This window comes from Chamaea fasciata, unplaced genomic scaffold, assembly GCF_029207755.1.
Source record: "Chamaea fasciata isolate MVZ Bird 193981 ecotype frontalis unplaced genomic scaffold, bChaFas1.0.hap1 SCAF_1, whole genome shotgun sequence".
In the NCBI taxonomy this organism is placed as follows: domain Eukaryota; kingdom Metazoa; phylum Chordata; class Aves; order Passeriformes; family Sylviidae; genus Chamaea; species Chamaea fasciata.
In genome coordinates this window covers 84,916,208-84,929,376 of record NW_027094086.1, presented here as the reverse complement: position 1 = coordinate 84,929,376, position 13,169 = coordinate 84,916,208, and the positions used below count along the sequence as shown (strand labels likewise).

Sequence of the window (13,169 nt, the reverse complement as noted above, 5' to 3'; positions counted from 1 at the left end):
GCCACTTGACCCATAAATGACAGAGCCGTCTTTGTTGTTGCCTTTTCCCGTTTTCTTTCAGCTTGCTTGGTGTCCTTCTACAGCAGCATTTAAAACTCACCTCAGGTCCTTCTCAGGGGGATTGAGATACAATTTAGCCATTGCAATCACTGATGTAAATGAGCCAGGCTTTTGTTGCTGCAGAGCCAGCTCGGAGGGAGATTTGCCATGCATTTGGGACTGGTTGTGTCGATTACTCATGTGAGTGTATTAATGAAGTTGCAGGGAGGCCAGTTGCACAATAGTTGCATTCAGCTGGGTTTCTAAATTGCCATCGGAAAGCTGGCAGGTTTTTAAAAAGGGCTTTTTGAAGCATTTGGGGAAGTCACCCTTGTCTATGAAAGATGCTCAGCTGAGTCTGAAGAACTGGAACATACATATGTGAATTTTTGATCCAGCCAGTGTCCCAAGAGCATCTTTTGAAACCTATGTTTGCTGTCCTTTGGCTGTCAAGTAAGCAGCAGTGGATTTTGGAAAGGATTGAGTGAAGATTAACACTGGTTGCCTGAGTGAATTTGGCATTTGTAGGTTTATTTGTACAGTGATTTCTAGCATGCTTAGTAGTCAGGGAAACTGTTTTTTCCCAAGTATTTGACATAAAGCAGTCCATTTGCCTTCTGCAAGTCATCTTCTGTAAGGGCCAGTTTTTTGCTGATAGTAACAGTTCTGCATTGGGCCAGGGACTGAACATCTGAGCCCCTCTGATCTCCAGAGGTTTTGGGAATAGATGACATCTCCCAGAGGAAGCGTAGGAAGTGTGTTGCCCTCACAGGCTTGGTAGGGAAGCAGAGGGCCAGTGATTAAACACACAGGGAGGTCTCCCTCTCCAGGCAGCAGGGTCTTTGGAAAATGAAGGAGGAGCTGCCACTCTCACAGATTTTGCAAAAATGAGTCATTTAAGGATGACACTGCTGGCAGGAGACCTCAGTCAGCAGGAGGAAATGGCCTGCCCCACAGAAACACCTGCAGTGCCACTTCTGTGTGGGGACACCCAGCAGAGCCAGACTCAGGACTGTGAGCTGGGCCAGGCCTCCTGCACCAGGGCCTGGAGGAATGCTGATGAGCAAGACAAGGAATTGCAAGAGAGTTTGCTTGCATAGCCAAGCATCAGGAGAGAGCACTGAACTGGTCTTTCACAAGCAGCCTCTGTGCCTGTAGCTAGAGGAAGATGAGTCTATTTTCACACCTTTTTTTTCTCCTGAAAATGATGCATTTTCTTACATCTCCAATGTGTTGAGAAGTTCCAGCCATAACATGATTTTATGTAGGAAATACTCCAGCACTCAATGTTTGGTATAATGGATCAAGGCAGTGGCTTGTAAAGTCTAATCTCCTGCCTCCACTGCTGAATGGTGCCAGATACTTCAGAAGCAGCCAAAATTGACTTCTACACTTACTGCTTCTTGGTGTGTCTTGTCTAAGTGGAGAAGGGTGGCTAAGCAAAATCTGCTTCTCCCTCACTGAATGTGGGAATACTTAGAACTGGAAATACTTTAGAGTGCTGTCTACACACTCACATGGTAAAGCTTCTCTTCTTCTTATGTGGGGGCAGTTAAATGGATGTGAAATCACACTTGAGTGTCATTATTTCCCCCTCTGCTTGTGTTTGCAGGGGAGGAGGGCTGGGGCTGGTCCTGGCCAGCGCAGGCTTCGGCCGCCTCACTGCCCCCATCATGGAGCTCCACAACCAGAAAGGCTACTTCCTCCACCACGTCATCTTTGCCTGCTGCACACTCATCTGCATCATCTGCATCCTGCTGCTGCCGGAGAGCAAGAACCAGAACCTGCCTGAGAACATCCCGGATGGGGAACATTACACCCGGCAGCCCCTCCTGCCACACAAGAAGGGGGAGCAGCCCTTGCTCCTGACAAACTCTGAACTCAAGGATTACTCTGGCCTCCATGACTCAGCAGCTGTGAGTGACGGCATCTCGGAGAACACCACTGCCAACGGGATGAAGTAGATGTAACTGGGTGGATTTTTTTCCTTCTCCTTTTTATTTTTTTAATTATTTTATTTCCCCTCCTTATATTTCTTCTCTTCCTTTTGTATTTTATTTGATGCTGTTGTGCGGGAGGAGTAGCACTTTGGGCAAAGGTGTTTTGCACAGATTTTACAAACCAGTGATGGAGCAGACACAAACTTAGAAGAATTCAACTCTGCTACTTAAGCAAATTTTGGCATCTCCAATGGATGTGCAGATTACTCTTGAAAAGTTTTGGGGGAAAAGACTCTTTTGAGAAAAGACCTGACTGGCGGTAGCCCTTCAGAACTCTTTTTTTTCCTGCCATTAAATATGTATATTTATTTTGATTTATTCTCAAGAAGCACTTTATTTCCTTTTCCTTTCATAGATCACAAAAATGAAGCCATCTTATAAGAGGTGCAGCCATTCCAAGAAAGAAACCATGGGGGGAGGGGGAGTGTTGTTTTCTGTTTTGTTTTTGTGTTTCTTTAAAGGAAAGAGGGATTTGCTGCAAAGTTGAATTGACTTAAACTTAGACTTGTGCAACATTCTTCTGCCTGTCTAGGAAGTCCAAGTGCCCAGATTGCCTGCTGTGTTTGTATACACTAAAAAAAAAAAAAAAAGGAAAAGAAAAAAAAGAAGAGAAAGCAAAGCAAAACCTGTTGTGACTCAAACTCTGACTGCATTTTATGCAGCTTATATTTGTCTTTGTAGCCCATGTGCACTTAAAAGTTACTTTCTAAATTAGTCCTTTTTTGTTTTCACTGAATGCATTGGAGAAAATCCTACCCAAACAAGCTGGTTTTTCAATGAGAATCAGCTTTCTGCATTTTAAGAGTATATTAATCTATTTTAGGTGGTTGCCACTGGTCCTTAATAGTAATGTAGATGATGCAAATGATTTGACTAATGATGCAAAAATGAATTTTGCCTAGAATGGCTATAATTATCAGGAGGCCCAGGATCTCTGATTGCTCCAGGAAAAAAGCATAGACCAGCAGTGATAAATAATAAGGAGCATGGGCAATGATCCATACCTTTATTCCAAAAGGTAGCATAGCCGGGATTTCTGCTCCTGGGAAATGAGCATCCTGGTATGGTCTTAAGTGTTTTTAGAACCAGGGTTTTCAATTTAAGTGGAAAAACTGCCTAAATGACTGTTGGAAAGGAATTAATTGATAGCCTGTGAATAATGATGTACTGAGCTGTCTTGGGCTCTTAGAGATGTGTTCTGGTTCTGACCCAAGAATATACAATGAGCTCACCCTTATTTCCCCACTTTCCCGACTGCTCTTGTAAGATTTTAGTTCAGGATAAAAGTTTACTTAAATTGGATTAATGCTAAACAACGTGAACATCCAGTTTACCTCCTGCTGTGCAGATGGCACTTTGATAGCAGCCACTTGACTTCTCTCCTCCAGCCCCCAAACCAACTATTTTCTTTGGCCTTTGGCTTTTGGTTCTCACTCAAGAGACTATCGTGAGGATCTAGTTCAATGCAAGGACTTTGTAAACAGCTTTCTTGCATTGTAGTTAACCCTCCCCTCTGTCCCTTCCTCTTCTCCTTTCTCACTCAGGCCATCCATTTGTGATTGCTCGGTAGTGCAGACGTTCAAACAGAGCAGCAGGATGTCAATGTTGTACTGAGTGTCCGTATGATTGCCACTTTGTTTGATGTACATCTCGCGTTCACATGCAGGGGGAGAAGTGCTCATTTGCACTTTCCTTCTCTACCTTCCCTCCCCCTTCCTCCCGTGCTGTATATATTGTCAATTAACTACTGTACCTAACGATTTCCATCCTTCATTAGGCTGCCGATGTCCTCTCACTGTCCCCAGTAAATCAGAGGTCCATGCTCCTCGGCAGGCCATGCAGTAAAGTAGCACAGCCCCAAAAACTGACAGATGCAAGGGGACAGGTAGACCTGCAGAAGCAACAGAGGTGGTTGTGTTGAGAGTAACAATGTTGTCCTAAAGCTGCTAATTTTTACAGAGGATGATGAGGACATTTGGGTTCTTCTTGAGCCTGGTAAGAAACACTGGACCAGTTGATGGTAGTTTCGCCCAGAGTTACACTACTGTTTTTTTTTCACCTTTTGCTAAACTTGCTGTGACAGCAAGAGCCTGATCTTCCTTACACTCAAGTTTTACTGTCAGGCTTGAGTGCAGCCGCTTCTTTTTGTTCTGTGCCGAGACTTTTGCAGTCTGTGTTCACCTGAGGAAAGGATCCAGTCCTTCCCCATTTGTGCAGTATTCACACCCCAAATTTGTGCAATACCTTTTACCTTCGACGTGAGACACTTGTTGCAAGCCACACACATTCGGGGACAAAAGAAATGGGCTCACGACAAAAAGCTGAAGAAGCAAAACAAGGCTTCAGGGAAGAGAAGGGCCTGAGAGAGGAGGAGGAGGCGTGAGCACAGAGGCAGAAAGCAGCATCCTGCCATCCATCGTGCCGTGGAGCCAGTGGCTCCTCCTTCGTGGTCTTCTTCGTGGCCCGTGTGCTCAAGCTGCGGTACAGCTCTTGCAGACCATCCACAAGCCTGTTAACCCGGCTGCTTCCAGTATTGCCAGTGGTCCTGGTGAGCCCACCACTGCTGTCCACAGCGCTTTATCGTTTCCTGTCCTCGTGGCTGCTCTCCGATGACAGGCACAGGGAAAAGAAAACTTGTTTAAACATATCAACATTTAGATAGTGAATACACTAGGTGACAGGAACATGCAGCAACTCTTTTTTTTTTTTTTTTTTTTTTTAAGAAAAATATCTTACGAGGTTGATTTGATTTGCTGCTTTTTCAGTTTTTTGCTTGAAACCAGGTAGTCGGTACTGATCTGCAATGAAGGGAACCCCAGCTTCTCTAGTCGGTCTGGCCCTCTGCCTCTGTCACGACAAAAAAGCAAAGACTATTTTCCTGCCTTGGCAGTTCCAGTTTTGCTCCTTTTCCTGAAAACACGAACACTTCTGTGATGATTATGTTCTTCCACACATGCTCACGGAGTTGGAAAGCTTTCACTTAAACCTATCTTGTGTGGGGGAGCCAGGTACCAGGTGATGCAGCAGGGCAGAAAGGAAGCATGGAGATGCTTGCCCTGCCTTGTCTCAGCCTGCAGCCGGACAGGGCTCCCTGCTGGAGTTCCCAGCCTGCTGCATCATTGGCTCCTCGGCCCTGTCTCCTCTGCAGCCATCACCAGGAAAGGTTTTTCTCAGGCAGCTCTTTCTGGCCACCACAACAGGGGAAACAGTCCAAGCTGTCTTGTCCATTTTTGGCCTTTTTCTGTGAACCTTCAGTAACCTCTAAGCCCACCAGTAGATTTTTCTTTGGGTTTACCATTTAAGGGCTTTCTCCATCTTTGCAAGTTCAAACAAAAATGTGAAGTGACATTATGCTTGATCTTGGGGGTTTTGTCCCCCTTTTAAGGTTTCAGTACTGCTTTTGTTGCCAGACACACTGCAAACGGATAAGGACAGTCACCTGTTTGCAAGTGTTCTGTGACCACTCTGAAAGGGGGTTGTGTGATTTACTTTTGGGTTTCACTGAGTAGGCTTTTTTTGTTGTCATTCTTTTTAGTGGAAGTATTTTACTTAACTGTTGCCACTTCCTGGAGCCACACACTTTATTGGTCACCAAATTGGAAGCAGAAGTGCCATTAACTGAACTCTGTGAATGTCAAATCAAGTCGCGCCTGTAGCTGGCACATAAGACAACACTATTGAGTGGGGGGATGATCTCCCCCACTGTAACTTTTTTTTATTTTATTTTTTAAGAAAAAAATGAAATTACAAACCTCATTTTAAATGTATTGTGTAAAATGTTTTGGGAAAGGAGTACGGTGTGTTTTGTCTAGTGGGTGAGATCTCCCTCCCCATTTCAGTTTCTGATGAAGTTTTAAAGAATCGTGTTACTGTATGTTTTGATCATGAATAGTCTGGTGGTGCTTCCTCATAGCACAAGCTTAAATCAAGTACTGAAAACAGTCTTACAAGCTAAATGTCTGCATGATGTTACATCTGTTGTACCTACTGAGAAGAACTTTGTATGTAAATGTACAGAATAAAATGACGTCGTCCCATCAGTTTGCTCTCCCTGGTCTGGCTCCCTTGCAGGGACTTCTCAAACACCCAGCAGCAGCTGATGCCCCAGCAAATAGCCCTACCCTGCTCTAAAAACAGAATGAGCTGTTTGTAAATCAGGCTAATTAAAACAGCACATTGATTTGCAACTAATTATCCTTTATAGTCAATTACAGAAGCATAGTTGACTGTTTCCTGGGTGGTGTAAATTAAAAAGAAAATACCCTTTAACAGTTGCTTTTTGCTATTCTGATCTTGAACCGTGGCCAAGGACAGGCAGCTATTCCCACCAGGTAAGGAGGGGCCCTCTGCACCCACACCAAATCTGAGACACTGAAGCTTCTGGGTGTTCAAACCCTTTTGGACAAGAGACTCAGCCGTTGTGCCTTCTACAGCAGCAGCCTCCTGGTTACAGTTTTTAATTCCTGATTGTGGCACCACAGCAAGGTAAATTCATCACTTTTCTGTAGGTGCCTAGGACAGTTGTCTAGAAGCAGCACCAGCAGTTTAGTTTTGGTTTATATCAGAAGCTGATGCTTAAGTTAGGGCTCAACTTGGAATGGGAGAAAAAAAAAAAACAAACCAACCTGGAAAACCTGGATAGTTAACTCCTAGCGGCCATCTCATTAAACAAAACAGTCCTTGGATGTGCTTCTGAAAGGATACCCATCCTATCTGAAAGCAAGTCCAGAGATATAGCAGCAGGATTCTTTTCACTGATGGTCATGGTAGTAGACCCCTCTGATTTTATGTATATGCTCAATTTACATGTGATGCTTTTCTAGCAGCCTGACAGATTTATCTATTGCTCCAGAACTCAGCTTGTGCTTTTTCCTTCTATGTAGTCCTCAGGGATGCATAAATAACCCTTTGTGAAATCCTTCTAGTAAAATCCATTGTTTAGCACCAGTACTACAATCAAGAGGGTTGCTAAAAGGACAAAAGTTCCACTCATGTCACAGCTTTACCATACAAAAATGTGGGGTTTCTTTATTTGAACACTAAAAGCTGCTATACTATGTTTAGTGCTAGTACACAGTAGATTAATTGTACAGAAAGCATTTGGAACTGATTTGCCATCAGATCCCAGTACTGCATGGAGGCCAGACACCACATGCACTTTTCCAATCATGTTCATCCACTGCAGCATCCATTTGCTATCCTACTTGGCAGGGTAGCAAAAAAAAAAAAAAACAATAAAAAAAAAGCTTTGAAAATTCAAATACTATTTGAAAAAAAGAAAATCCAAGTTAAGTGTATCTATATTTAATAACAACCACACATTCAATCAAAATAATACAAAAGAAACATACTAACTTAATGTCAGTGTGAAAATTGCAATCAGTTTTTCTGAAACAAAACCTCCATCTTCTTTTACAATGATGCACAATCAGAACTTCTCTGGAAAAGCTGTCATTTCTTCTTTGATCCTGTTTTCTATGAGTAAGGTGAAATTGCTGTCTGTGTTTTGAAGATTGTAGCTGACAAATATCTGCTTTTTGGTCTTGCTGGCTAAAACACAAAACAGAGTAGTCAGCCAGAGTTTATTCTTACGTAAAAGTGATGATGGTATTTGAGCAAGCCTCTTAAAAAGCCACATCATGCAGATTCCTAAGATGTTCTCCACTCCTGCTGTGCTGGGTGCAGTTATAAAGTAACAGCAGAACATGTCCCTGACCACTGGGGAGCTGGGCAAGATTTTGCACATCACAGAAGTGAACAATGTAAGACTGGTGGCTGTCAACTAGTTTTTCATCTGACACAAGACACCATTAGTCACTGGAAAGCCTTGCAGTGCTTGTAGTGGATTTTTGGACACTTCTTAAATATCTTACATTGTAAGTGAAACCACAGACTGTACTGAACTCTTACCACTGAAATTCAGCCTTAAAAGGCCCCAGAAAGCTATGCACCAGTTCTGTCTAAGCTTGCTGTCAATTTTGTTTCCTTTAACCTTTTTTCATGCAGTGTCCATGAATGCTCCAAGAGGCTGGAGAGTCTCTGCTGAACATGATGAAGCCAAGCACAAGTTCCAGGCTATTGTAATGACAAGTACCTAGAGAGAGGTGCTACAAAATTAAGAGCTGCCTTCCATGACAGAGCTAATTAACAGTGACAAAAAAACCTGTCCAGTGGGACAAGAAGACTTAATTATCAGAGTAGAAGAGATAACACCAAGAAGTGTTTTATAAATAAAATGCCATCCTACTTAGATTTTGCCACAGTAATATAGCAAAATTGTGGCTCTTTTTATATATTACTGAAATTAACTTTGTGAGAAATGTAAGCACCATATAGGAAAGAGGCACTAAATTTAAATTGAGTTGTGTAAAATAGAAGACAAAAAATAGTTTTTGGGTCATGAGATATTCTTGTCCAGAAATGAGCTGGGATCTAATGATCCCAGACGCAAATGAGACTGGCTCTGCTGAATATTCCAAAATGTCATCTGAATTTTTAAAACTTCAGAATATAGACACTAAGACTCCTAAGACCTCAATCCTTTCTAAATAGGAAACTAAATGGTTAAACACAGAAAACCCATATATATGTATGTAAAAAATGTGGTTAAACAACTCCTTTAATGCCTTTTCATTATGCAAATGAGTTTTTTATTATTTTCTATTCTAACAGGTTACCAGCTTCCTGACTCAGTAAGTAGAGCTGCTTTTGAAATGCAAGGTCTCATCTGCATTTTAAGACTTGGCAGTACAAAATGCTGATATAATGCAGCGTGGTGCTCTGATTGCAAAAATTAGCACCTGGCACTAGATTTTTGTGGTATGAAGCAGCATGTTTTGTAAGCACTAGTGCTTCATCATCATGCCCTAAATGAATGCAATGCTGATTCTGAACTAATTAATACCATTATCCTAGCTAACAAAACTTATATAGTGCACTGCAGTGTCAAAACTCGACGTCTTAATTATGTTTGCCTATAGAGTCTCTGGGATGCTGCTCCAGTTCCCAGGAACTGTGTGAATCTAGGAGTCCCTCTGGGCTGCCTGTGCCAAGGACCTCTGTTCCCAGGGCTCTGCCCCAGCTCTGAGGGGCAGGGGGACCTTTTCTGTCCCTGCTTCCTGAGGATTCAGTTGGACATGTGCGCTCCTGTGGAAAGGACAAAAGAGGGCAGATCTTATGCCTCGGTGGAAGACCATCTGCAGCTTCAGAGCAAAGCAGAAAACTGCAAAGGACAAGGCTTACCTAAAAAGCCCCCTGGCAGGTCTGCTCCCCATGCAGCCTGGTAAATAACCCTTGTTGCACTGTCTCTTCAAAGTGAAGGACAGCCATTGTCCGGGACGTGCTGAGTACCAGGAGAAACTACAGCAGCACAGGTCTGCTCCTACAACTCATGCACAGAGCAAAGGCCCAAATCAAAGCTTGAAGAAGATCCCAGCAGGAGCAGAAGAGGCAGGACAAATGTTAGACATGAGTTTGTACACTATTTATGCCGGAAAAGAGGTGACGAAAGTGACCAGTGCCCAGCTGTGAAATACGCAAAGAAAAGGTTGAGGTGATCTTCAAGAGTCTGCCAGTCCCTACAGAAAGAAGATTGAAGACATGGCACTAACCAGTACTGCAGCCCAAAGCACTGTGATTTCGGGATATGCAAGCGAGGGAGGCATTAATGGACAAGGACTTTCTCAAGAGCTGGCCTCCAGTATCATACAGGAAACATTCTTAGAATTTGGGTTTATTGACTAGTGAGACACATCTTGTGCCAAAGCAATCAGGCAGGGTGGTGGGAAACAGTCCCCGCACCTCATACAAGCAGATATAGATAGATATATGTAGAAAGAAGAATAAGAATGAAGCACACATGCGCTCAGCAACAGAAAAAAAAAATCAGAAATAAGGAAGGAGATAGAGCCAATACATGAAATGCAGCTGTTGTGGCTAGGACCCCTACCAAACTATAAATAAAACAAAAGGAGAATGCGTGCCCTGTGATGCACAGCAGCACTGAAACTCCTGCTCCAGGGCAGGAAACCTGACATTGCAGGAACACAGAGCAGACGATGGAATGTAACTGGCAAGTGTAAGAAATGGAAATAGTTATGTGCAAACGGCATCACGTGCTACTCCTGCTACTGCCTGTGGAGACAAGAAACTGCACAGAAAAAATGGTGACAAGTCAGACCTGGCTGTGAATAGCATCCCTACTACTACAGATATTGTGGGAGTAACAAGATTTAAATTCCCAAAGAAAAACTAAACACCAATAGCAGCAAAGCTGGGTATTTTTAGCTGAGGCTGAGCACACATTTCTTACCGAGCACACATTTCCTCACCAAGCACTTTTGTGAAACAAAGACACAGGGATGCTTGTTGATGATCTTGCAGATCCACTGGTCTCAGGATAAATAAATTTAAAAGTAGATAAATAAATAAATTTGGACTAAGTGACCATGAGTTGACCTAAATTGCTGGACTGTCAAAACCTGTCCTAAAGACCATGGTGTGAGATTTCAAAAAGATGTATTCCTTCTCCCAGAAGCTCAGGTAAAGAGCAAGCACATAATTATTCAAAGCCATAAGTGTATTATTAACTTTCCCCTTTAAACCAAAGGTGAACAAGGTCTGTAGACCTTCCTCAAAATAATACACCTTAATCAAGATCACACAAGCAAGAACAGTACATAAAAATAATATCAAAGGAGCTGACTGGCAAGGAAACCTGGAGCCCAGTGGATAGATGTCATGGAAACAGAGGAACATGGACCAAAAGCCTAGCTGGCTCAGAAGTTTAACATGAAATAACAAAAGACACCTAAAGCACACAAAGAAAAAGAAAACAGGAAGGTGCATTATACTCCAAGGATAAAGAGTAACCTATGGACCAGTACCAAGCAACAGTATCAGTTCTCAGTAACAAAGTATGGGAGATTAGCCATGGAAATAATAACAGCACCTTAAGGGGAAAAAAAAAAAAAAAAAAAAAAAAAAAAAAAAAAAAAAAAAAGGCAGCAAAACTGAGACAACTCACAAGGAGAAAGAAGTCAGGTGACTCAGGCAGCCTCTGTCCTAGAACACTGAATGAACTAATGGAAGAAATGGCAAGTTATTATGAACTTCAGCTATGAAACATGTAATCTTTTAAGACTGAAGATAGCAAGCACATGTACCAAAAAAAAAAAAAAAAAAAAAAAAAACAAAACCAAAAGAAGTATGAGAGTCACTTAAATAACTTAGAGCTGTCAGTTGGGTTGCAATGCTACACAGAAGATTAGAGCAAGATTCAGAAGAAATGAGTTACAAGGAGACCAAATGGCAAGTGGAATAAACTACTATACTTTATCCAAAGTAAATCCTCTCTGACTACATTTTTACTGACTTCCTAAGGATAAGGCACTAATTACACATAAAGAAGTCATGTTATACAGCACCCCATAAAATTATTACTTAGAGTGGAAAAGATTGAACTCAGTGTGTAGAGAAAATTGTGCCACCAGGGTCGACTAAAACAGCGTCTGTTAAAAGAGAAGTTACTGCGAAGAAGAAAAGATGCTAATACTGTTTTTCAGAGATCAGTCTCGTGAGCAACCCTTTTTTATATGTGACCATGGAGGAGAAGCAGGTGTAGATTCATGGAAGTGCCTGACAACACAAACTCAGAACATACTATCTGAAACGGTGATACACACACAGATCATTAATAATTCTGTGGCCTTTCCATCTGAAACAGAGGAAGTAAGGTGAGACTGAGCAGCTCAGCATGTTGCTTTTAAAACCTGGCAACAAGCGCATCAGCAGTTCACCAGCTGGAGCTGCATCGGCCACTGGTGGGTGATGATGAGTTACCATCACGATACAGCTGGCAGAGGTGAAGGTGCTAGGATGCATTAGGCCGTGTATTTTTAATCTTTTCAGTATGGACATGGGAGTTTGCAAGCTGTCATTAAGCGACATGTGATGAGGGTTGGCTTCATCTTCAGGTAAAATGCACGTACCTGGCATGACGGCCAGCTCGCCCACCAGCACAGCGGTGTCACAGAGGGGAGGTCACCTGAAACCCTACTCGACAGGCGCAGCATGGGCTGCCCCTGCCTCGCACCCAAAGCCAGGCTATCAAATAATTCACTTCTGATAGTGCACAGCGTGCCCAAGGCCGCTGACTCAGGTGCCGCAGACTCGTACACGGACGGCAATAAAAAGCGAATCGGTGGACTGGATGGAAGCTGTCGCAACCTGCAGCAGTGGAGGGAGGCTCTGCGGCCGGGGCAGCGCGCACCGCATCCCCCTGCGCCCACCCAGCCCGGGCTGCCGGCTCGGGGCCACCGGAGGGGCCCGGCCCGGGCCCGACCCGCGGCGTTCCCGGCGGGAGGCGGCTCCCCGCACCCCCGCACCTACCCAAGCGCTGCGCCAGGCAGGAGGAGGCGGTGTCCGAGGGGTCCCCCAGGAGCGAGGCGGCCACCGGGATGCTGTCCTGCAAGCGGAGCACAGCACAGGGCACGGCTTAGTCCCGGAAGAGCGGGCTGGGGGCGGCGGCGGGGCTCCGGCGGCGACACTCACACGGGGGCTGCACATGGCGACGGCCAGGCTGGCGAGGGCGGGCGCGGCGCCCACCCAGAGGAAGAGCGAGTCCCGCAGCCGCATGGCATGGAAATGCACCCGCTGCTCGCCCAGCTGCCCGCTGAAGTCGTGCAGGGCGATGCCGCCCGCCGCTCCGCCGCCGCCCGCCGCCTCCATCGCCGCTTCGCCAGGCGCGGCCAGGCCTGAGCGCGCAAGGCCCGAGCGGGAGGCCGGGCCCGGCCCAACCCGCCGCCCCGGGAGGCGGTGCTGGCTCCGCTCCGCCGCGCCCGCCCCGCCGGGAGGCACCGCCCCGTCCGGCCCCCGGGGATACGCGCTTCCCGCTCCCCCTGGAATAGCCGGACGCGCACACGGATGTGCACACCGGTGTCCGCACCCCGCTCCGTGCACGCCCCTCCGCCCGTGCACAGAGCCCCCGGCACGAACACGTACGCCCGGGTACAGCTCCCCCGGGAGCGCGCCTCCTCCGTGCCCGCTGCCTCCTGAACTTGCGCTCCCCCCGATCGCTGCACACCCCTCCGTTTCCCACTATTCCCCTTCCCATCCCAAAAGACAGAGACG

At 45.1% G+C, this 13,169-nt stretch overlaps 2 protein-coding genes across 3 annotated transcripts in view; one reads left to right on the top strand and one right to left on the bottom strand.

The window, feature by feature from the left end:
- SLC22A23 (solute carrier family 22 member 23) overlaps positions 1–6,079 on the top strand; it is a 110,561-nt gene extending 104,482 nt beyond the window's left edge. For both annotated transcript variants that reach the window (XM_066187425.1, XM_066187416.1), the window contains one exon: positions 1,652–6,079. In XM_066187425.1, coding sequence (XP_066043522.1) covers positions 1,652–2,003 — 352 coding nt within the window. In that variant the 3' untranslated portion in view covers positions 2,004–6,079. The remainder of the gene's footprint in view (positions 1–1,651) is intronic.
- A 961-nt stretch (positions 6,080–7,040) lies between these two features.
- PSMG4 (proteasome assembly chaperone 4) lies at positions 7,041–12,849 on the bottom strand. The gene is made up of 3 exons (XM_066187455.1): positions 12,591–12,849; positions 12,429–12,504; positions 7,041–7,589 (listed from the first exon to the last, which is right to left on the bottom strand). The coding sequence occupies exons 1-3, from the start codon at positions 12,765–12,767 to the stop codon at positions 7,468–7,470; spliced, it is 375 nt and encodes a 124-aa protein (XP_066043552.1). The 5' UTR covers positions 12,768–12,849; the 3' UTR covers positions 7,041–7,467.
- Positions 12,850–13,169: the final 320 nt, after the last annotated feature.

Coding starts and splice junctions, on each gene's coding strand:
- PSMG4 (XM_066187455.1), bottom strand. CDS start 12,767: ATGGAGGCGGCGGGCGGCGGCGGAGCGGCGGGCGGCATCGCCCTGCAC. Junction 12,505..12,590: donor TCGCCATGTGCAGCCCCCGT/GTGAGTGTCGCC, acceptor CTCCGCTTGCAG/GACAGCATCCCGGTGGCCGC. Junction 7,590..12,428: donor CTGCCTGGCGCAGCGCTTGG/GTAGGTGCGGGG, acceptor TTTGTGTTTTAG/CCAGCAAGACCAAAAAGCAG.